The sequence below is a fragment of the Martes martes genome (assembly GCF_963455335.1).
Source record: "Martes martes genome assembly, chromosome: 6".
Classification (NCBI taxonomy): Eukaryota; Metazoa; Chordata; class Mammalia; order Carnivora; family Mustelidae; genus Martes; species Martes martes.
In genome coordinates, this window is record NC_137893.1 from 145,687,297 (window position 1) to 145,710,563 (window position 23,267).

The 23,267-nt window shown below is 44.8% G+C and overlaps 4 protein-coding genes across 4 annotated transcripts; 2 read left to right on the forward strand and 2 right to left on the reverse strand.

Annotated features, from left to right (window-relative positions):
* Nucleotides 1-10,136: 10,136 nt before the first annotated feature.
* Nucleotides 10,137-10,517, reverse strand: LOC308344709 (histone H2B type 1-B; the record flags this gene model as incomplete). Its single annotated transcript, XM_080806455.1, has 1 exon — nt 10,137-10,517. The coding sequence occupies one exon, from the start codon at nt 10,515-10,517 to the stop codon at nt 10,137-10,139; it is 381 nt and encodes a 126-aa protein (XP_080662581.1).
* Nucleotides 10,518-10,822: 305 nt separating this feature from the next.
* Nucleotides 10,823-11,333, forward strand: LOC308344769 (histone H2A type 1-B). The gene has a single exon (XM_080806536.1). It carries the CDS (start codon nt 10,877-10,879, stop codon nt 11,267-11,269), a length of 393 nt encoding a protein of 130 aa, XP_080662662.1. The 5' UTR covers nt 10,823-10,876; the 3' UTR covers nt 11,270-11,333.
* Nucleotides 11,334-12,227: 894 nt separating this feature from the next.
* On the forward strand, nt 12,228-12,638 carry LOC308344770 (histone H3.1; the record flags this gene model as incomplete). The annotated part of the gene is made up of 1 exon (XM_080806537.1): nt 12,228-12,638. One exon carries the CDS (start codon nt 12,228-12,230, stop codon nt 12,636-12,638), a length of 411 nt encoding a protein of 136 aa, XP_080662663.1.
* Nucleotides 12,639-18,133: 5,495 nt separating this feature from the next.
* LOC308344274 (histone H1.4-like) lies at nt 18,134-21,118 on the reverse strand. The gene is made up of 2 exons (XM_080805872.1): nt 20,447-21,118; nt 18,134-18,401 (listed from the first exon to the last, which is right to left on the reverse strand). Exons 1-2 carry the CDS (start codon nt 21,082-21,084, stop codon nt 18,275-18,277), a joined length of 765 nt encoding a protein of 254 aa, XP_080661998.1. The 5' UTR covers nt 21,085-21,118; the 3' UTR covers nt 18,134-18,274.
* Between the last annotated feature and the right edge of the window lie 2,149 nt (nt 21,119-23,267).

The following is a 23,267-nucleotide window of genomic DNA, read 5'->3' on the forward strand; positions in this document are numbered from 1 at the left end:
GCCCCAGCATAGGCCTCTGCTCTCAGGGCAGAGTTGGCTTGAGATTCTCTTTCCCTTGGTCCTCCCGGACCCTTGTGTGCTTGCTCTCAAATAAATAAATAAATCTTAAAAAAAAAAAAAAAAAAAAGAAAAGAAAAAAGAAAAAAAGAAAATTCTTTCTCAGAGCCCAAGTCTTAAAATATCTGAACAATGAAAACTGAACGCAAGAACTGGACCATCCAGCCTTTGCCCTGGATCAGCCAAGTTTTCTGCTTCAGCCTTTATCTAAACATGAGGCGTTAGAGGACCAAACACCCTCAAGGTATATAGAGTACTGTTGTCACTTTAGAGACCAGAAGACTTAGAGACAGGTTGGTTGTTTGTTTGACCTTGTGCAGGCTCAGGCTGAGTTAATAAGATGGAGGACTCCAAACTCCTGACTGGAAAGTCATCTTTCCCAGTGCCATTTCCAATTCTCCCGCCTTCTCTCTTTTCTCATTTGGCTACAACACAAAGGATTCTAGTCGGTTCAGGAAACTCCTCTGTCATAAAGAGAGATTGCCAGGAGAAATGTTGCTGTTTTTCCTTTTACAAGTCCATGAGACAAACTAGACGGGGCCCAGATGGCGGCGAATAATTATTTCAGGAGTTTTTGCAGGCTCAAGCCTAAACGTCTTCTGATTCCCAAACAGGATGGTAAAAGGCAAGAGAAGAGCCTATGTGTGAGAACATCTACTCATAAGCCACCTCTGTCCGAGAACCATTCTTTGATCCAGGGAACCTGGCAGGAGAGTAAAGATACTCGTCTTCTTTTTTGCCTCAAGTCTTCTGACTCTTTTGACTCTTTCTCTTAGCAATAGTCAACCACCTTTTTATTTTTTTATCATTATCTTCACTATCAACAACAGTGATAAACACTAACCACTGGCTTAATTCTTTGCCAGACCCGGATGAAGACATAAAAAGATATCTCAAGGGGCGCCTGGGTGGCTCAGTGGGTTAAGCCTCTGCCTTTGGCTCAGGTCATGATCTCAGGGTCCTGGGATCGAGCCCCACATCAGGCTCACTGCTCAGCGGGGAGCCTGCTTCCTCCTCTCTCTCTCTCTCTGCCTGCCTCTCTGCCTACTTGTGATCTCTGTCTGTCAAATAAATAAATAAAATCTTTGAAAAAAAAAAAAAGACACCTCAAATCCTGCCTTGAAGACTTGATGCTCTTGAGAAGGGAAGACTTGTATGCCCAAACACTAAATAGTGGAGCATATTCTGCCTCCAAAAATGAAGGTTTAAATAGTAAGTAACATAAGAGCACATGGAGGGGAAGAGTAACGAGTGAGTTGGAAAAAGAGAGTTCGTGAAGGAGGCGAGCACCCAGCATTCAGTCAATGTCTATTTACTGAATACCTGATACATGCCAGAGTTCCAGGTATGTGGAACTTTCGTGAAAAAAGCAGATATCAACCTGTTCGTATGCTTGTGGTGATGCTCTCCTAGTGTGGGGGAGCGTACAATAAGCTATGTTCATAGTAAGAGTGCACAGTGCATTTTCTGGTAATGAGTGGTCTTGACAAAAGGTAGGAAAAGGGCATAGATGAGACATACAGGGATGGTCAGGGAAAATGTCACCAAGACGGCATCATTTGAGCTCAAACCTGAAAGGGGTGAAGAAACGAGCTGAATGACAAGAATAAATGCTTCAAAAAAAGGCCACATGCATTCAGGGGCACCTGGATGGCTCAGTTGGTTAAAGCCTCTGCCTGCTGCCTTCGGCTCAGGTCATGATGCCAGGGTCCTGGGATCGAGCCCCACATTTGGCTCCCTGCTCAGTGGGGGTCTGCTTCTCCCTCTCTCTCTGCCTGCTGCTCTGCATGCTTGTACTCTCTATCTCTCTGTCAAATAAACAAATAAAATCTTTAAAAAAAAAAAAAAAAGGCCACATGCGTTCAAAGTCAAGGGAATGTCAGGAGCCAAGAGCCGGAAGATAGAACTGTTCTAATTTCCTGAATACAGTAGGTCACTTTGGATGGAGCAGTGGGCACGGACAGCGCTAGGTAAAACAGAAGGCAAGATAAAAGCTTGTTTCAAAAACCCAGAATAGAAACTGGACTGCAAGCAATCATAACATCAAGAATCTATAGTCCATTGAATCATGGATGAAAATAAGTCTTCTAATTACCAGGGTCACCCTGTGTCAAACAAAGCAACAAACACTTGGCCTCTGCAATGAGTAGAACAGTTGATGAAATCCTATCAGCGAATTCTCAAAATCAGTAAGATCTAGGCATTTGACTCTGAAAAGTAATATGGAGGACAGATATTGGGGAGGGAGATGATGAGGGTAAATTCTTCCATAAAAATATGTCAAGAGGGACGCCTGGGTGGCTCAGTGGGTTAAGGTCTCTGCCTTTGGCTCAGGTCATGATCTCAGGGTCCTGGGATCAAGCCCCGCATTGGGCTCTCTGCTCGGCGGGGAGCCTGCTTCCCTTCCTCTCTCTCTCTGCCTGCCTCTCTGCCTACTTGTGATCTCTGTCAAATAAATAAAATCTTAAAATATGTGAAGACAAGTAGCTGTCCCCAGTAAACCTTCTTCTTTCCTTCTTCTTTGAGCTAGGGGAGGGACAGAGGAGAAGACTCACCAGTAAGCAGGGAGCCTGACACGGGTTTCAAACCCAGGACTCCAGAATCATGACTGGAGCTGAAGGCAGATGCTTAACTGAGCCACCCAGGGGCCCAAGAATCCCTCATTTTAAAACAGAAGTTAACAATAACAACAGATCTTGAAAGACAGCTCGAGTTGACTTGATCTAGATCTGTACATTGTATTTATCTGACAAAACTTTTTAAAAAGATTTTATTTATTTGTGTGAGAGAGTGTGAAAGTACTAACAGGGGAAGGGTTTGGGGTCGGGGGAGAGGGACAAGCAGACTCCACCCTGAGCAGGGAGCCCAATTCGGGGCTCGATCCCAGGACCCTGAGACCACGACCTGAGCCAAAACCAAGACTCCGATGCTCAACAGACTGAGGCACCCAGGAGCCCCTCATCTAAGAGAATTCTAATAAAACCAGTTTTTTCCAGTACTCCCAAAGCCACTTTTTAAAAAAAAAGAATGATTATATCCAATTTTGCTTCTTATCTCGTAAGTATAAATGTATATTTAATCCCCAGAATGTGTTTTTTGTGGCCATATGTTTGAAAATAGTAGCTGGAAACCTTTCTTACATCACATAGAAAAAAACGTATGAAAATTATTTCAAAAGCACAAAACCTTCTGGTTCTGGACCACAGTGAAGTACACACTTATCTCTATTCTTTCTGCTAGGTACAACTAGAAATCCCAGACATTATATGTAAACCAAAGGTGGAGAGAAGGCAGATTGGTTAAGTGACCTTGAGAGCTGAAGAACAAGAGAGTTCTGTGTTCTCTGGGTTTTCTTTTTACCTCCCATATCCTGGATTTGGTGCCGAAGAAGTTGGCAATCTCGAAATGCCAAGGAGAACAAACAACAGCAACAATAAAGACACAAAACAAGAACCCGATATCTCTACCCAAAGGCCAAGGGTTGACCTAGAAAGTAGAAAACTTAAGACATAACCACTGTACCGCGAAACACCATGGAAAACATTGTGCCTCTGCCTCCCCAGCTCCACAGGTATAAGGTTTCCATGGAGGCCAGATGGGGAGCTCGGGCTTCGCTTACTCAGCGATGATGGGGTGCTTCTCCCTTCTCAGCAGGTGGAAATTATCCAACTAGGATTTTAAAGCAGCCGTCATAAAAATACTTCAATGAATAGATAACAGACCCAGTTGAAACAAATGAAAGACTGCAAAACCTCAGGAAAAAAATAATAAAAGATGTAAAGAAAAACTAAATTCAAATTTCAGAACTGAAAAACACAATGACTGACATAGAAAACTCCACTGATGGGCTCAACAGCAGAAAGGAGAAGACAGAGGGGAAAAAAAATCAGTGAATATGAAGATAGAAAAATAGAAATTACCCAATTTGAACGACAGAGAGAAAATAGACTGGGGAGAAAAAACCAACATCAGAGACCTGTGGGACAATAACAAAAGACCTAAACGTTCATGTCTTTAGAGAATCAAAAGCAGAGGAGAAAAGAGTGTGGAATGTCCAAGAATTCCTAAATTTGACAAAAGATGTAAACCTACAGATTTCAGAAGCTTTACAAACCCCCAAGTAGAATAAACCCAAACACATTCTTGACATAAAACACATCATAATCAAACCCAGGCAAACTAAACACACACAAAATACCTGGAAAGCAGTGAGAGAAGAAAAAGGGAAGGGGGAACAAAGGGAAGAAAAGGGAAAAGTCAATTCAAATGACAGCAGATTTCTCATCAGAAATCACATGCCAAAAGGCAATGTCACATTTTTTTAAGAACTCAAAGAAAGAAACTGGTACTGTCACTCTGAATTTCATGTCCTTTAGGAATCAGTGAGGGAATAAAGATATTCTCAGATGGAGTAAAGTGGAATTTCTTGCTGGCATATCTCTCCATAGGAGAATGACAAAAGGAAGTTCTTGAAAAAGAAAGGAAATGATATGAGATTTTTGGAAGATTAGGAAGGAAGAAAGGAAAGAAAGAAATATAGGTAAATACAATTCTCATGAGTTTTCTAAATTATGTTTAGAAGCTAAATTTCTCATATTATCTGATGTGGTTCTTGATGTACATAGAGGAAATATTTCAGAGAGTTATATTATAAACAAAAGAGGGTAAAAAGATTTAAAAGAAAACAAGCTTTCTAAGGTTGAACTGGTAACATGTGGATACCAGTAGACCGTGATGTTGTGTGTATGTAATATCTAGAGCAACCACTAAAAAACTATCCAAAGACCATAGATGAATCAAATTCAAATTGTCTCAAGAAAATATTCAAGTAGCTCACAGGAAAGCTGAACCCAGAAAACAGAGAAATGAACAATAGCGAGGGAAAAATTAAAAACAAACCAACAAAAAAACCCACCAGAAAACAAAAATTTAAATGGCAAACTTAAAGCCTAACACGTATGGGAGGAAAAATTTTCCTAAACCCTTTTAGAGTCCCTGGCTGGGTGTGATAATTAAACTGACAAAGATAAACTGGCAGGAGAAAAGCATATAAATTTTATTGGAATTTTTACATGTACGTGGGAGCCTTCCCCAAAAAATGAAGACCTAAAGAAGTGACCCAAACAGGAAGCTTTTATACTTTTAGACAACGAAATAAATTTCTAAAGAACTGAAAAGACAAAGGAGTTTGGGCAATAGGTAGTAAATGGCGAAGAAGTAACAAGGTTTATTCATAGAGTCTTCTCAGTCCTAAATTCCCTGTTTTCTGGTGATGTTTTTCTAATCCTGCCTTTAGGGAAGAGGGTTGAGGGAGAGGAAGTCAAAGTAACCTTGCTTTGCTGTTTTCCCAAACACCTCTAGCTTAAGATATTCAGTATGTCCAAGTGCCATCTTTTGGGGTAATATGTCCTGAACCCCCTCAAGGTCAGTCATTGCACTAAATGTATATGGTCTAAATACATCCATTAAAAAACAGAGACTGGCTGATTTGATAAAAGTACAGGCTCCAAATGGATGCTGCTGTAGGGAGGAAAAATAGTTTTCCCTCTACCCTTCTAGATTGTTAGCTGAGACACCCCCCCCCGCCCCCGCCGCCCAGTAATACAAGACAGCTTAACAGGAGGAAACAGAGCTTTAAAAAAAAAAGGAACCCCCCCCAAAAGTTTAATAACGTGTGTACCTCCTGTATACAAGGGGGAGACCCAAGAAGTACTGAGTAACGTCTCAAATGGCCCCAAGCCACCACCTTAAATACCATCTCCAGCTAAAGGCAAAACATGTTCAGCATGGAGGGTGGGGAGGACAGTTTTGGGAGGTTACCAGGCAAAGCACAGTAAACAAGGTTATGGTTGTTAGGCAGATTTAAGTTTTTGCCTTCTCCACTGGGTTCTTACAGTTTTAGTCATCCTTCTTTTCCTGGCACAGAGAGGGAAACACTCTTGCAAACTCAGATTTCCCCTGTAAATGTAAATTTCTCTTACAAAAGGCTAACTTTTTTACTAGGTTTTCAAAGCTTTTTTAATGTCTGCTATTAAAAAAAATCACTTTAGGTAATCTTTCTGCCAAAGAGGCATATTTTAGGGTGCAAATAATGCTCCCCTTTACTGTTGACAGGAACTCACTTCAAATATAACTACCCATACAGATTGAAATGACAGGGTAGAGGAAGAAAAACCTTGCAAATATCAACCAAAGGAACCAAGGGTGCCTATATTAATATCACGTAGGTAAATCAGAGCAAAGAAACTTACCAGAGATAGAAAAGGACATTACGGAATGACAAAAGGGTCAGTCTAATAAGAAAACCAAGAAATCCTTTTAAAAAAATTTATTTATTTGACAGGGAGAGAGGGAAAGAGCACAAGCATGGGGAGCGGCAGACAGAGGGAGAAGCAGACTCCCTGCTGCGTGAGGAGCCTGACACAGGGCTTGATGCCTGGACCCTGAGATCCTGACCTGAGCTGAAGGCAGAGGCTTAACCGACTGAGCCACCCAGGCGCCCCAAACCGAGTAATCCTAAACGTGTAAGCACCAAATAGCAGCCTTACAAAATACGTGAGGCAAAAACTGGTAGAACTGCGTGGCGTACTGAGCAAATCCACAATTACAGGGAGGCAGGTCAGCACCCCTCCCTCAATAACTGAGAGAGCAAATACATAAAAAGTGATCAAATACACAGACCTCAGCAAGTGCCTTGTTTTCATCTGTGAACCAGCAACGGTAACGTAGCGGTGGAAAAATGTTCCCTTCCTCCTTTCTAGGTGCTTTGGCTGGTTTAATAATTACATTTCGACGCAGGTCAGATTAATAGGAGAAAAGCAAATACAAAGACAGGACACCCAAAAGTCAGTCGGGCAGTTGAGGCTCGTGGGCCATCCTGAACTAAGGAATGGGGACCCGGGGCTTCGGAGGAGAGACTGGCCGTTCACAGGAAGGTAAGAATAGACGTTGGGTTCATCAGCTGTACGCCCCGCCCTGCAGGTAAGTCTTTCGGATTAAAAAAATAAATAAATAAAAAAGTTATCCTTGACAATAGCTCTCTTTCTGGTACTTTTAGAATAGGCATTTAGTGAGGATCTATGGGTATGCCCGGAGGCCAGCAAGGAGGAGGCCACCGCCAGTCCTGGCAGCGTCCGCGAGAAGCCGGATCCCACCGGGCAGGCCCAAGACGGCGGCGCCACGACCGGAAACCCCGGAGCAAGTGAGGTGGAAAAAGCAGGGGGAGCAGCTCCTTCTCTCTCTCGTATCTCAAGGGTATAATTTTAACCTTAATAAACCTTTCCGCCTGTGTCCCTTGTCCTCTGTTTTGCATGTCTGTCCTTGAATTCTTTTTTTGTGACAAGACCAAGAACCTGGTCACCTCTTTGGGATGCGCGGAGTAAAGTCCCCAGGGCCCAGGGTTTCCCCGTTCACCTGGCAACAAGATCTCTATTAAATTTTAAAGGATAAGAAAAAGTGTGATCTCATATGACACTCATATATCTATATGCATATAGACCCGTATATATATATAGACAAAGTAAAATTTCCAGAAGATTGATGACAAAAATGTCCTGGGTAATGGAATTACAGTTGATTTTCATTTGTTTATTTGAAATTATTTGGGGTGGTTGTTATTTTAAAATAACGGGCAGGTATTGTTTTACAAGGAAGTTAAAAAGAACTGACTTAAATGTGTATATTATTTGATAGAAATGAAGAGCCTAGAAGAAAGACATGAAATGTTGCGGAGAGATGCTGAAGGCAGAGCTGAGAATTCTGTGTCCTCTCATCCGCCAGGAAGCAGGGCCAGGGCGTTCCATTTCTAACTGTGCCCTCTTTCCCAAATCATGAACACTTTCCGGACCCCCTGTTATGTGTCTTTTCCAAAATTTCAACCTCCCTCCAAATTAAAAGTCTCTCCAGCCCCACCCCCTCTGTCTTGTTCTTGGCACCCAGAACTTAGCCCAGAGCATCTCCCCTTTCCCTCAGGGACAGATCCAGATCGGGCACAGATCGAGCTCTTCCTGTCTCCAGCTCATCTTCGTTCGACAGGAAGGCAACTAAAACTTTCCCGTGGCTGCAAGGATAATCAGGAAAGTAATACAAGCTATTTTTTTCTCATTTGCTTTTTTACTCAGAAACTGCCTTTAGAGAAAAATGCGGGTGTTTTATTAGGGAAGAGGGTATATAAAGCCTTGTAGGATTTTACTTGGATGGCTCGCCTGCTGGCTCTGCTGTGTCCAAAATTGGCCCCCCATCATATGCAGCTGGATTTTTTTTTTAATTCTACTTTCACTTGTTAGAGATCAGCCAGGTATTCAGTACAGATGACAAAAAAGCCTAGGTCTGAGTCTACAAAGCCCAGTTTAGTTTGAACTTGTCAATTAAGGGTAAAGTTTTTATGTAAAAAATCAAATGTTAGGAGGGAAGGGGATCATGGAGGAGAGATGAAAGGTAGAAAGCAAGAAGGTAGGCAAAAGTTTTGAAGGACGAGCTGAGGAAAAAATTATCCCTACCTCAGACCATTTTGAACAGGATGAGAAATATTACCACCTAGATCTCACCTCACCAGGGTCAGAACATAAAGGTCACTGATTTTTAACGTGTAGCCTGAGTTTGATAATTTAAAAAAATAAGGAGGGGGAGTAGGGAGAATATGTCTTTTTTTTTTTTAAGATTTTATTTATTTATTTGACAGAGATCACTAGTAGGCAGAGAGGCAGGTGGGGCGAGAGAGAGGGGGAAGCAGGCTCCCCGCTGAGCAGAGATCCTGATGCAGGGCTCCATTCCAGGACCCTGGGATCATGACCTGAGCGGAAGGCAGAGGCTTAACCCACTGAGCCACCCAGGCGCCCCAAGAGAATATGTCTTTTTATAATTACTAATTTTTAAGGCCAGGGTCTCATTCACAACTGTATTTTGTGTTGCTGACCTGAAGTACTCATACAGTTGTGGGCTGACATTTGAGATCTGGGAAAAGATCATTTAAAGTTAAATTTTCTTCATAAAGGGGTCCTTTTAAAGAAATTCTATTGTATATTTTATTTCTTCATCCAAAGTCACTGTTGTGTGTCAACTACATAAAATGCTCACAGACTGATGAAAAAAATACCGTCTTCCTTTTTTTCACCGGCTGTCAACAGCTGAGTCCTACCCATTCTCCTCCCCTCCCCCAATCCCGGACCTAGACCTCCCCATTACCTCCTCTTCATCAAGGCATTTTCTGTCTTTGCAGAATTATTTTTGAAGTCTGGTTTCTTTGATAAAGGTTTACCAAGAAAAATCAGCACATCCTCCTCTCCAACCGAGGCCCTCCTCGCCAGCCAGTAAGGTGGCGCGATAGGGAAGAGCGGGAAATTCAAACCTTTTGTCCTTCCTAGAGCTGGAGGGCCATCGCCCCCGCCCTTCTAGTGGCTTTCTCGAAAAACCATTAACACTCAGATTGGGAAATGGGACCTCGGAATCTTGGGACACAAGAAAAATTGAAACGGGTGTAGATTGGCTGTTGCCATCGGTAAACAATTCTAGTGTTAAACTAGAGTAATTCCCTTTAAACTGCGCAAAGAGCTTAAGGTGTATCTCAGAAGTGCCCACGAGAACCACGGGCGTCTATCTACCCAGTGTTTTACGAAAGGGAATTTAGGGTCCAGGTATAAGCCCTACTTCTTTCCCGCAGCCCGGATCTCGCCCTCCTCCCAACAGCGAGTCTCCATTAATCATGCCCTGAGGGTCCCTATTCTGAAAACCTTTAACCACTTCCTTATCCTGCAGGAAAATCTTCCTTTTTCAAAAATGTAAACATTGGGAAAACAAGAGTGAGCACTTACAAGCATCCTAAGCTTTAGGGGAAAACAAAACCTGGGATGAAAAAAAGGAGTTAAATAGCCCTTTTGCACATTACATCCCAGAACCGAATTCCGCTTGCAGTTCAAGGCCTTGAAATTTTGCCAAAGATCATTTTTGGATTAGATTCCTTAGGACAAAAGCTGTAATGGTACAGACTTGCACTTAACACCGCAACGAAGTGGTGGTTACAGATCTCTACTGATAAAGTGGGTGGCTCTGAAAAGAGCCTTTGGGGTTGAATCACAAGCCGCTTACTTGGAGCTGGTGTACTTGGTGACGGCCTTGGTGCCCTCGGACACGGCGTGCTTGGCCAGCTCCCCGGGCAGCAGCAGGCGCACGGCCGTCTGGATCTCCCTGGACGTGATGGTCGAGCGCTTGTTGTAGTGCGCCAGGCGGGACGCCTCGCCCGCGATGCGCTCGAAGATGTCGTTGACGAACGAGTTCATGATGCCCATGGCCTTGGACGAGATGCCCGTGTCGGGGTGCACCTGCTTCAGCACCTTGTACACGTAGATGGAATAGCTCTCTTTGCGGCTGCGTTTGCGTTTCTTGCCGTCCTTCTTCTGCGCCTTAGTGATGGCTTTTTTGGAGCCCTTCTTCGGGGCCGGAGCAGATTTGGAAGGTTCAGGCATGGCTTTTTCCTAGGAGTTGTAGAAACAGGAATCGCACTCACCACAACAAAGGTTAGTGCCGTGAAAGGTCCAGAGCTCATTCATTTATAGTTCCTCAATGCAAATGAAGTTTCAAGAATTTTCACTTCCGATTGGATAAAATCAGAGATCTTTCGTTCTGGGGAGGGGTTTATGCAAACAAGGGATAAACAGTCTCTCTTTCTATTGGATACACAGACCAACAGAGTTTGACCAATGGGATAGCTTGTAGGCTCATCCCTGAGCTGCCTATAAAAGAGGTTTTTTGGGGGGGGGGGGGTAGCTACTAACGTGTTTTGAGTTTTTGCGGAATTTTGGTTGCTGAACTAATTTAGCCTGGCATGTCCGGACGCGGGAAGCAGGGCGGCAAGGCGCGCGCCAAGGCCAAGACGCGCTCGTCGCGGGCGGGTCTGCAGTTCCCGGTGGGCCGCGTGCACCGGCTGCTGCGCAAGGGCAACTACTCGGAGCGGGTCGGGGCCGGCGCGCCGGTGTACCTGGCGGCCGTGCTCGAGTACCTGACGGCCGAGATCCTGGAGCTGGCGGGCAACGCGGCGCGCGACAACAAGAAGACGCGCATCATCCCGCGCCACCTGCAGCTGGCCATCCGCAACGACGAGGAGCTCAACAAGCTGCTGGGCCGCGTCACCATCGCGCAGGGCGGCGTGCTGCCCAACATCCAGGCCGTGCTGCTGCCCAAGAAGACCGAGAGCCACCACAAGGCCAAGGGCAAATAAAAATCTAGCAGAGACAGCACGTATTTTATACTTAACTACAGCAAATAAAAGGCTCTTTTCAGAGCCATCCATATTTTCACAAGAATGGCTGGTAACCCAGTTTGTGCTACCTTGGTAGAACCAATCCTGAGTAAACTTGTAAAAAGGTAGAAGTTAAAAACATTGAAATTTAAGGAAACAGGTCATCTACTGTGGGCTGAGTGTGTACCAGACGTAAGTTCCTTACAAGGTCAAGGGGCTGAAATGGACAAGCAGGAAGGAAATTTGCTTTTGACCAATAATAAAGTTGCACAAGCTTTTCAAGTTCTCTGTTTAGGGAAAAGTTTCATCCAACAAAGGTAAGCTATCATTTATTGCGGTACAGTGTGGTATGTAGCATTAGCAGACCCGGTGCTTTACGTGTGATATTCCAAATACACCCGGAAACGCTGCCTTGTAGTTGAATACGAGAAAACTCGGTATTAGGAGAGCTATAATGACCGAAGGTCTAGGAAGAGGCAGTCCAGGCTACCCGAGATCTACTTAAAAATAACTAGCCCAACCGTCTAGAGGAGAAGGTAACAAGACAAAATTGTACTCAGAGAAGTGTGCAGACCGGCGGGATTGATAACCTCCGAGCCTGTGGAGAACTGGCGGAATCTCAGGTTTCACTTAGATTTGCAGACCCACACAGATTATATTTAGCATGTTTCTTAAAAGGCTGGTTAGGGCTCCTGTGCTGAGTGAAAGTATAAAACAACCTTTGAATATTAATTCACAATGAAAAGAGGGAGAGAGGTGGAGTTATTCATCCAATCGGATTCTCCAGTAACTCATCCATGCGGCTACCGTTCGACCAATGATTTCACTGCGCGGTTCTTTTGAAAAACGACGCGGCCAATCAGAATGCCTCTTACTGTATATAAAGGAATCTTCGCCTTTGCTCCCCAGGCTCTCGGTGTGTCTTTAGTTTCCCCCGATGGCTCGCACGAAGCAGACGGCGCGCAAGTCGACGGGCGGCAAGGCCCCGCGCAAGCAGCTGGCCACCAAGGCGGCCCGCAAGAGCGCGCCGGCCACGGGCGGCGTGAAGAAGCCGCACCGCTACCGGCCCGGCACGGTGGCCCTGCGCGAGATCCGGCGCTACCAGAAGTCCACCGAGCTGCTGATCCGCAAGCTGCCGTTCCAGCGGCTGGTGCGCGAGATCGCGCAGGACTTCAAGACCGACCTGCGCTTCCAGAGCTCGGCCGTCATGGCGCTGCAGGAGGCGTGCGAGGCCTACCTCGTGGGGCTCTTCGAGGACACCAACCTCTGCGCCATCCACGCCAAGCGCGTCACCATCATGCCCAAGGACATCCAGCTGGCGCGCCGCATCCGCGGCGAGAGGGCGTAAAGCAAACTGCCGGTTGCAAAAGGCTCTTTTCAGAGCCACCCACCGTCTCTTAGAAGGGGTTGTAACTTCTGGTTCCAACTACAGAAACGCAGATTAGTTGCCACAAAAGTAGTTTCTGACGTGGGCGTTTTTAGTACAAGGTGTATTTGAATGTTAATTGACCTAATATGCTAAGTCCCATTCTCAGGCTTCAGTAGACAGTTATTAGAGTTGCTGTTTAAAGTACTTTTACCATTTCGGGGGTGACTTGAAAGCAGTTGTAATTTTCTTAGAGCCGTTAGACAAGCTTCACATGTGCACCAGGAATAGAGTGCAAAGTAAGCTTGTAGTTGGACTCCGTCTCCAGGGGGTTTTGTCTTTTTACGTTTGCAGTGCGGTTCCTAGAACCCCTTTATATTGGTTTAGTCTTGCCTGTTCAGTTCCGACTTCATAGAGAATAGCATTTAGTCAGGTGAGTTTGTAGAGGGTCCTGACCACCCCCCTGTAACAGCTTTTATTCCATTGAACATAACAAGCAAATCTAACAGCATTCTTGGTACCCTTAACGTTTCCAGTAGTCCGCGAAACATTTCCTGTATCCTGCCTTCAGAATCTTGCATTGGTCTGAGAAGGGACTGAAGCTCAGTGACAGAAACAGACTCCGTACTCACCAGAAGAGACCCACTAAATGCATATATGCAACAAGAAAACAGGCTTACCTATCATTATCTGAAGTTTCTTTGCCTACGCGTCTTAAAATCGGTGGGATTTAATTCTGACAGGCTGTTACCTACAGTGTATCTCTTACCCATGTCACCCCCCCCTTTTTAAGTTTTGTTTTTGTTTTTTTTTTAAGATTTTTATTTGACACAGAGAGATCACAAGTAGGCAGAGAGGCAGGCGGCGGGGCTGGGTGGGGGGAGAGGCTCCCCGCTGAGAAGGGAGTCGGATGTAGGACTCGATCCCAGGACCCTGAGATCATAACCGGAGCCCAAGGCAGAGGCTTAACCCACTGAACCACCCAGGCGCCCCCCCATGTCCCCTTTTAATAAATGCAAAATCATTCACTAAAGTGTTACTTTCTTTAATTTTCTAAGTATAAAGTTATAATAAACTGATCATACTTCAAGGTTTTTGAGGCCTAAAACTTACACAACTTGGCAGCTCTTAATAATTACAATTCAAAATTTAAAATGCAAAACTAGACAGTGAACATCAATTTATAATTGAAAGGAGCCGAATTCCAATTTTACCAAAATAAGGCTGTAGCTATCACAAAGTTCAGTAAAATAGCACATTAATTTTCGAATACAACACTATAATTTTTTTGTCTTAGACTTTTTTTTTAAAAGATTTATTTATTTATTTATTTGACAGACAGAGATCACAAGCAGGCAGAGAGAGAGGAGGAAGCAGGCTCCCTGCCGTGCAGAGAGCTGGATGCGGGGCTCGATTCCAGGATCCCGGGATCATGACCTGAGCCAAAGGCAGAGGCCTTAACCCACTGAGCCACCCAGGCGCCCTATCTTAGAATATTTTTGATGGCATACTCTAATTCCATTTTCACTTGAAAATTATTTTAGAGGGCAATCCTCTCAGGTTGCCTCCCTCCTTGGAAACTTTGTGCTATTGCTCAATAAATCTTGTTTTGCTGTCCACCAAACTGTGCATATATATATACACACACACACATATGTATATATACGTATATGTATATGAATATACACATATATATGAATATTTTCTATATATACAGTGGGAAGAGAATTCAGTATTTCCTCCCAGGTAAACTGATCACAATTTGTTTTGTTCTCTTGATAACTTAGAATTGAGTTTCAGCTTCCAGATGCACTATTGGGCGTGTCATTCTTAAGACTGTGTTCAAATTTGGGAACTCCTTGGTCAAGCTTCTTTCATATGTGAGTTGTTAAATTTGGAAGGATTCTTCATGGACTAGCTTTCAGCTCTATACGTTTCAAATCTTGATTCATCCGTACTATACACCTTTACTGCCACTACAGTTGCTACAAATACACAGATGTCATTATATGCATCTAGCACTACATCTTGTCTGAAATCCAGGTTTGTCAGTGAGTAGTAGGAGTACACACCATGAAACCATTCTTCCAACTGATTGGCTAGAACTGAACTACATGTGAGCACATCTGCGAATTTTATATCTTGTTAATCCTAAACTAAACATATAGGAAGTAAATTTTCTCTTACCTAAATCCAAATGTGTTCATCGGAATCCCCATATAATCAGGCGAAAGGTGCGCTGGAATACAAAAGGGAAAACTGAGTGGCAACAAACAACAGGTGTAACCCGCTGTGAATAAAATATATTAATATTGAAATTTTAAAAAGAGAGAGAGAGAGACCAAGTGAATACACTCCCAAGGGCCTAACATTTGAGTTTCATTAGCTTCAGGGTAAATGTGCTTCTGAACACTTTCTGTGTTTTTCTAAATTATACATGCCTTCCCCTGCCCTCCTACCACTCTCTTCTAGCACTAGGAATTGAGAATCGCTAGTTTGGGATGACATGTAGGCCTCTGGGATAACCCAAGCTTGGCTTTGCATGCTGCTTTGGATGGTGGGACCAATCTCAGAGATACCAGAAGGACAAAACTTACCGGGAAGGATATAAAGTCAACTCCGAGCAATTTGAACCCTTTCGGTGTAAATGTGAGTTCCTTGGGACAATACTGCAGGGTGTTATGGTTCTATTCTGGACTGAATATCATCTTCCTTTAGAGAGGTCCCCATGGGAGGAACAATAAAACCAAGTTTTCACTGGAGACAGTCGAATAGCTAACCTTCACAGTTTTCCATAGGTCAAGTACCATGTGAACTGATTGGCCTGAATTGTTATATACAATTTCTTACTTTGTCCAGCATGTCCAGCATGGGGCCCAATGCAGGGCTCAAACTCATAACACTGAGATTAAGACCTGAGCTGAAATCAAGAGTCAGATGCACAACGGACTGAACCACCCAGGCACCCTGATATCATTCTTGATACAACACTAAAAGTCAAGTTCTCTCACTGTGTCCATTTTACAGAGCAAAAACTTTAGCCTAAGACATTTTAGTTAATTGGCCAAATTCATACTACCAATAAATATCATTGACAGGCAATGTCACACCGAACCTACAACCCTAAATATCTTCTGATCAATAAGATTGCCCAGAAAGGGATTCTTAGAGCTAGCTGCTCCTGTCACACAGATTAGGCTGGATGGCTAAGATATGCGGTGGCCTGGACTTGGGCTACCTTCTGTTGTCAGAGTCTTCTGCTCAGTGGCCTGGTATGAGATGAGGTGGATAGGATGAGGAGAAGAAACATCACATCTTAGGGATGCTCTCTGGGCCTCGGGACCAGCTCAGAATAATCATTTCCTTGGAAACATCTGGATTCTGCTACAGAGCAAGTATTTGCTTGTGTCTTACCCACAGTGTTTACTATGGACCTATATTGTCCACGATAGTAACCACTAGCCGTGGATAGCTATCATGCACCTGAAATGTGGCTAGTCCAAATTGGGATGCGCTTTAAGGGTAAACTATATACCAGGTTTCAAAGAGCTGTCTGAAAAATAGAATAAAAAAACCTCCTTAATGTGTTTTATATTAGATAACTTGTTGAACTGGTATTTCTATTATAGTGAGTTAAAATACTATTAAAAGAGATTTACGTGTTTCTTTTCTACTTCTTTAAATGTGGCTACTAGAAAATGTCAAATAAGCAATACAGCTCTTACTGTATTTCTGAGGAAAAGCACTAGCATACAGAGGATAGTTACACTGGCTCACTGATTGGAAACTAACAAGCTACATTCTTAATATCACCAATCCCCAGTATTAATGACACCTGCGTGCTGTGACAAGGTGTTTGACTGTAAGTGGAGAGGGACGAGCAACAGTGTTTGGCACATTGTAAATTAGAGCTCGGAAAATGCTAGCTCTCAGCACTCTTGTTCCCACTGTGCCCTAAATCCCTTCTAATGATGTAATGAAATCCTCTAATGATGTAATCTCGCTTCTCCTGGACCTGTTCATCTCTGGTATGAATTTCAACCCAAAGTTACTTTCTATACTTCCCTTAGGCATAGAATAATACCTAGAACTTTGCTTATGAGAAGTAATAGGATATTTAATTTTTCAGCCATGAGAGCTCTGTGTATGGGCAGGAGAAAAAAAAAAGTTTGCATTATAATGCATTACAATGCATTATATTGCATTATAATATTATGCATTATATTATGCATTATAATGCATTACAAGTAGCCTTTAATGGACACGAGATCGTGAATTTTCATTGTTGAATTATCAACCAGCAATTTAGTTTATGCAGTATTCATTGCCAGTTTTGGCTAATCAGGCATGTTTGGGCAATTATTTGAATATATTATTGCCATTATCAGTATGATCATAGTAAGTAGGATGTTTGAAATGATAATATTAATAATGTCAAAATAAAATATAAACTTCATAAATTAGAAATCAAAGCAAGGACTTTTTTCTTAAAGCGGCCAAATGGAGTCTAATGAATGGCTTACAGTATCAGACTTAAGCCAGGCCACTTTGTGAACACTGGTGAGGGAATGGAACAAAATCGAAGAAACATTAGTGAAGATTTTATCTAAAGTCTAGGTGACATTAGAGATTTTTACAACTTTTAGCTCTCCACGAACGAACTCTCCCTACACCCTACTAGAGAAGGGCGATTGTTTGTTCTTGAGGAATACATTTCATTTGAAAGTAAAGGACGCCCTTTACCTAAGCAGACATGTTTGCAGGAAACGTTCAATGTTAGGGTCAACTGCAAGTATATAACCTCCAAAGGTGTGCGGACTTAACAGCATCTGAAGGGGAAAGGAAGCATGGAAGTACACTGCGCTCGACTGAGGACAAACTGTGCTTCTATTCGGAGTGTCTTAAGTCTCCTGATTGCTGCAACTTGACCCAACCTGAGCCAAGAGAGGTGACCCTAGTGGCAGGAGTTGAGATGGCAAGGACTCCAATGTCAGGAGCACAGACAATAACCCTCTAGGCATCTCTTGGCTCCATTTTGGTCTTTTTAGTCACCAGCCCTCTTGGTTTCTCCTAGAGAGTGTCTAAGAAATCAGTTCCCTGGACATCGGTTCACTTCAGTTTCTATAACTCAATTCCAGTTTTTGGAAGACAATTGTTGATGGTTCATTTTGGCTCAGTGCCCTGTGGACCAGTCAACCATCATTTAAGGTCAGACACTTCACCAAAAATTTAAGCACAGAAGATAGTATATATTGACACCCTGACATGCAAGCTTTAAGCCAAAGACCAGGTTAGAGAAGACCAGGATTATTTGGGACCAGAGGGCATTCTAGAGTTTCATCGTTCATATGGTTGCCAGGAGCCACATATAGTTAACTGAGCCATTGAAACAGGTTAGCGGGAACTGAGATGTGCCGTAGGCATAGAGTTTTCAAAGACATAATATGAGATGCAAAAAAGAATGTGAAATATCTTATAAATATTTTTCCATTGCTTTTATGTTGAATGAGAATATTTTGGATATATTACGTTAAATAAATTATGTTATTAACATTGATTTCACCTGTTTCTTTTTTCTTTATGTGGCTATACATGGCATTTTTCTAGAGATTGTTAATTCACACAGGCATAGATCTCTTCCAGAACTGGGTATCTTCTTCAGTGTGCCCTTTATGGGATTCTGGTCCTCCAGGAATCTCAAATCTCATAGGTTGCCATTTCAACAGTAGAAAGATGTCAAAATATCTGGGAATAAAGATAATAAGAAATATGAAGATATAGTTGGAGGAAATTTGAAACATTCTCCACAGGTACAAAATATTTGGGGAAAAAAGGGTGGGGGGAAACAAAATGTTCTTGAATAGGAAAAATTCATCGTCTCCCCAAGTTAATTTGTAAATTTAACATCATCCCGAAGAAACTACTGATAGGGTTTTGAGGGTTTTTTATGCATAATGGAGGGGTGGAGAGGTGGGAGGAAGGAAGCATCTTAAATTACATTTGGAAAAACGAAATTAACAAAAACTAGAATAACCAGGAAATTCTGAGAAAGAGCAAGGACTGGGAATGAGCTCTATCTGCTATTAGTCACAACACCGCAGTTTATTAAACATTCAATTTTTATTTTAATACCTACTATAGGTCATGTATTCTCAGCATTGAAAATAGCCCTGTGAACAATATGTAGTGTGATCACACTTGAGGAATGACAGAGACCAAAGGAACAAAGTAGAAAACCAAGAATTATTCCACCTACCCAGGGAATTTAGCCTATGATAAAGGAGGCATCTCAAAATGGGGGGGGGGGGCAGGGAGGGGACAGGGGGAAGACATGGAAGGGTTGTATACATTTAACCTTACAACAAAATACAGAGGGCTCCATGGTTTTAAATGTGAAATTAACAGCACAAAAATTATTTCGTGTAACTTATGGGAATTTGTCTTCGTGTGCGCGCGCGCGCTGCGCCCTGAAAGTGGAGGTCTTTCTACTCACGACAACGGACACTAAAGTGTCCCCATTCCGTGGGAGGGGCGGTGCGGGTAGGGATGAAACCCGGGAGCGCTGCCAGTAATGCGGGAACGAATCTAGATTAATTAACCGCTAGTTCCGTCATCGTGGCAACGGACGAAGAACTGAGCCGCAGGTCCCAGAAGCGCCTGTTCCTGGAACTTAAGAAAACCCGTGTTCACCGGAATAGAAGCAGGACCAGGACTCTGTCCGGAAGAAACGCCAGGAACATCAAGGAACCGGCAGATAACACCGTGAATACAAACGAAAGCCCTTCGTTAGGCATCACCCCCCACCCGCGCACACGTTTCCAAACAGTTTACCCCTATTTTGTTCCCGGCGTCGAAACTGTTGGACTCGGGACCGCCGCACAGAAACGCGTTTAAAACGTCTCCGGCTTTTGGATGTTGACGTCCGCCTAAAACGAGGCTCGGCGACCCGCTGCCAGGACAAAATGGCCGACGAAAAGCTGTTTCTGATGCCCTGAAATCCATCCCACCTGTGTCCAAAGGTACGCGAGGCGAGGCACGGGAGGGCGCGGGTCGGGCCGTGCGCCCGGGCAGGGTCGCCGCCGCCGCCGCCGCCGCGCGAGGTCCCGGCGAGGTACTTGGGGGCCGCGGCGCACCGGCTGGCACACCGGAGCGCGGGACGCGGGCGCCTTCGCCCTCTCCTCCCGGGCCGGGGACTGCCCGCGGACACCCCAACTGGACTTTCCAAAACATAGGGAGTGTCCGAAATAGCAGATACACGTTTATCAAGCGGAAAGGCCCAGTTCAACCCACCAGAAACAAAACATACACAGACTACACCCGAGGCCGGACGCCACCCAATAAAACGCACGACGAAAACCACGGGCTGGAGGAGTGGGCCAACCCGCGAGCAGGGCGGGACTTTTGAATGACTTTCCAACCCAATCGGGGTATTCCAGAAGACAAACTGGCTGGCTTGATTTGTGGTTGTTTTCGATGTACCCGGCGCGGGGCGGGGCTGGCGGACGAGAGCGCGCCTCGGGACAGCGCTTCCGCACCGCGGCGAGAGAGGCCACCGGGGGCATCGCAGGGCAGGGGACAGGCCCCACGGCCGCGCAGAGCCCCCCCCCCGCCCCTTTCCGGTTGGCGTTAAGCCCGAAGTTACCAACCACACCCCCCGCAACCCCATCCTAGAGCTGAAAGTTCATAGGAAAGAATAGGATGCGCAGAGAATGCCCAGCTCTTTCTCGGAGATGGTGGTGGCTCTGAAAAGAGCCTTTTTGGGTTTCAGAAGCAGACGCCCAACAACCTACTTCTTTTTGGGTGCAGCCTTCTTGGGCTTGGCAACCTTGGGCTTGGCAGTCTTGGGCTTCACGGCCTTGGCTGTGCTCTTGGCCGCCTTCTTGGGCTTGGCCGCCTTGGCCTTCTTCGGACTCTTGGCCACTTTCTTGGCGACAGCGGCCGCCGCGGGCTTCTTGGCCTTCTTGGGGGTCTTCTTGGCGCTCTTCTTGGGGGCGCTGGCCCCCGCGGCCTTCTTGGGCTTCTTGGCCGCCCCGGCCGCCTTCTTGGGCTTGGCCGCGCCCGGCTTCTTGGCCTTGGGCTTGGCCTCGCCCGAGGCCGCCTTCTTGTTGAGCTTGAAGGAGCCCGAGGCGCCGGTGCCCTTGGTCTGCACCAGGGTGCCCTTGCTCACCAGGCTCTTGAGGCCCAGCTTGATGCGGCTGTTGTTCTTCTCCACGTCGTAGCCGGCGGCCGCCAGCGCCTTCTTGAGCGCCGCCAGGGACACGCCGCTGCGCTCCTTGGACGCGGCGACGGCCTTGATGATCAGCTCCGACACCGGGGGGCCGGACGCCTTGCGGCGTGCCCCTGCGGGCTTTTTAGCCGCCTTCTTCTTCACCGGGGTCTTCTCCACTGGGGGGGCGGCGGCGGGAGCGGCAGGAGCGGTCTCCGACATGCTGAGGCTTTGGGACTGGGTACAAGTGGCAGAGCGCCGTGGGTGCGCCGCGGCCGGGCCGCCGTATATATAGAGCGCAGGCGCGCGCTGATTGGTGCTCGGCTCGCCCGCCTAGCTGGCAGGCTCCGAGCCGCCGCCGTGCGCCCAAGTTGTGTTTGTTCCACTTCACAAAAGGGGGAAAATGGTAAAATACCCCGCACCAAATCTCCCGACTTTGGTCGGGAAAGGATCCGAGAAGCCTCAGGCTTCGTGCTCTCCATTTATTTTTTCCGCAAGCCGCAAGACAACGCGTCCAGGCGCCCCCAACTCCCCCAACTCCCAGGGAAGTCCAGGACGGTCGGAGACCACTTTCTGTTTTTCTTCTAAATTACCTGTTCGCTCCTTTGCCCCTGAAAGTTCTTTTTCTCAGGAGTGCTTGGGCACATGCTGCCCTTCTCTGGGATACAAAAACGAAATGGTTTCCACCTAAGTTTTCGCGATAATTCTGTTTCTTCGCAAGGGAAGTAACACAGGTCCTCTGTGAGTTCTGCGCACAGACCCACAAGAACCGTGGACTGGGACAGGCATTCCCCGGCCAGTCCAAAGCAGTTAGGGTTGGAAGAAAGGGGGTCCAGAAACCTTGGGGGCTGTCCTGGGTCGTGGAGGCTTAGAGACTTAAATCTTAGACTTGAAGACATTGAAATTCCTTTTCAAATCCGTCTTTTCACAGATGGGGGCGGGGCACTCTTCACTTCTCCAAGGGCGAGAAATTGGGCAGTTTTTCAAAAGGTCTCAGGTTCCCCTCTGGGTTGTGCAAGGCAGGGGGTCTGACCCTCAAGAATAGGGATAATGAGGGAAGAAGGGAGACCCCCTAAGCGTGCCCCCCCCAAAAAAAATATATATATATATATCCTCAATAGACTTAGCAGCTATAAACATTGAGATGATCTGTTTTCAAAGAAAACCAGCATTTATTATTTTTATATGCTCCAGTAAAGGGATGAATTTTAGCCCATGAAAATTCTGGGTTACTTCCAGTAACAGTATCTGAAGACATGTTATGCTATAGAAGGACACTCTCTAGCTGGGAATTCAAAGATCTGAATGACTTTCATGTGATACACTTTTATCAGGTGAACTATAGATCTGAAGTTGAGCAAAACAGATGGCAAATTTTTAAATAGAAACAGAGGAAAAGTACTGGAACGTATAAATTATCACACCATTTTTTGTTGTTGATAAGAACACCTCTTCTTGCCCCCTCTGAAGCAGGTCTTGCATATTCTGTTCTCAAGTTTGCTTTACTTCTTTAAGGTGCGTTATTTCATATTTCAGCCTTTGGTCACCAGCAGTTGCAATTTTTTCTTGAGATGAATAAAGTTACTACTCAAGTATGTAATAGAATTATATATTTGTATTTAGGGGCAAAGGAAATATTACAACTACCAGAAATTCCCATTCAAATATACAGTGAATGAAAATATGTATTGAAGATGTTTGCCTTAGATTGTAATCAAGAAGTACAAATTAAGTTCAGTGATGAATAAAAAATGAGGCATCTTTTAGACTAAGGATAACTCCAGGGTTTTACTGAACAACATTTGTTCAACATTTGGAAATTGTGTCTAGTACTGATCATGTCCTCTGGGAATTAACAGCTTAATAAGATTAGTGATGGATGAATTACCAGCCATAGAAAACTACTTTAGACCTGCCATCCCTCACTGTGACTCTGGGTATAGAATTGCAAGAAGTTATTGAAAGTGTGTGAACAACTAAAGTACTTTTATCACACTAATATAATTTGGTAACAAAATAACAAAACAAAATAAGAACATGCCACTTTGCTCTGATTCTCTGTGCAATGAGATCCCCCTGCCAACCTCCCCAACCCCACCACCACCCCGCCCTGGCCCCCCACAGCATCTGAAATCCAGTTAAGTGCGCTTAACCACCAGGAAAACAGCAGTGGAAAGTCTTGATTGCCAGGTCACTGGACTTCCCCTCCCGGTTTATAAGTCAGCAACGTGTCAGTTTGATTACTGTGATTCAGTTCTCTAATATGATCACTCAGGTTGAATCAATCAAAACACATCTCCCTACAGTCAAATCTGATGTCTAGATCTCAAGTCATTAGGACACCAACCTCTCAGTCTTGCTCTCAACCTCCTGGCTGCATCGAATAGGCCAGAAGGCAGAGAAAC

Bases quoted from the DNA above. Each gene is read 5' to 3' on its own strand.
- LOC308344769 (XM_080806536.1), top strand. From the start codon at position 10,877: ATGTCCGGACGCGGGAAGCAGGGCGGCAAGGCGCGCGCCAAGGCCAAG.
- LOC308344274 (XM_080805872.1), bottom strand. From the start codon at position 21,084: ATGTCGGAGACCGCTCCTGCCGCTCCCGCCGCCGCCCCCCCAGTGGAG. The intron at 18,402-20,446 runs GTAGGTTGTTGG...CTTTATTCCCAG, and splicing joins AAGGCTGCACCCAAAAAGAA to ATATTTTGACATCTTTCTAC.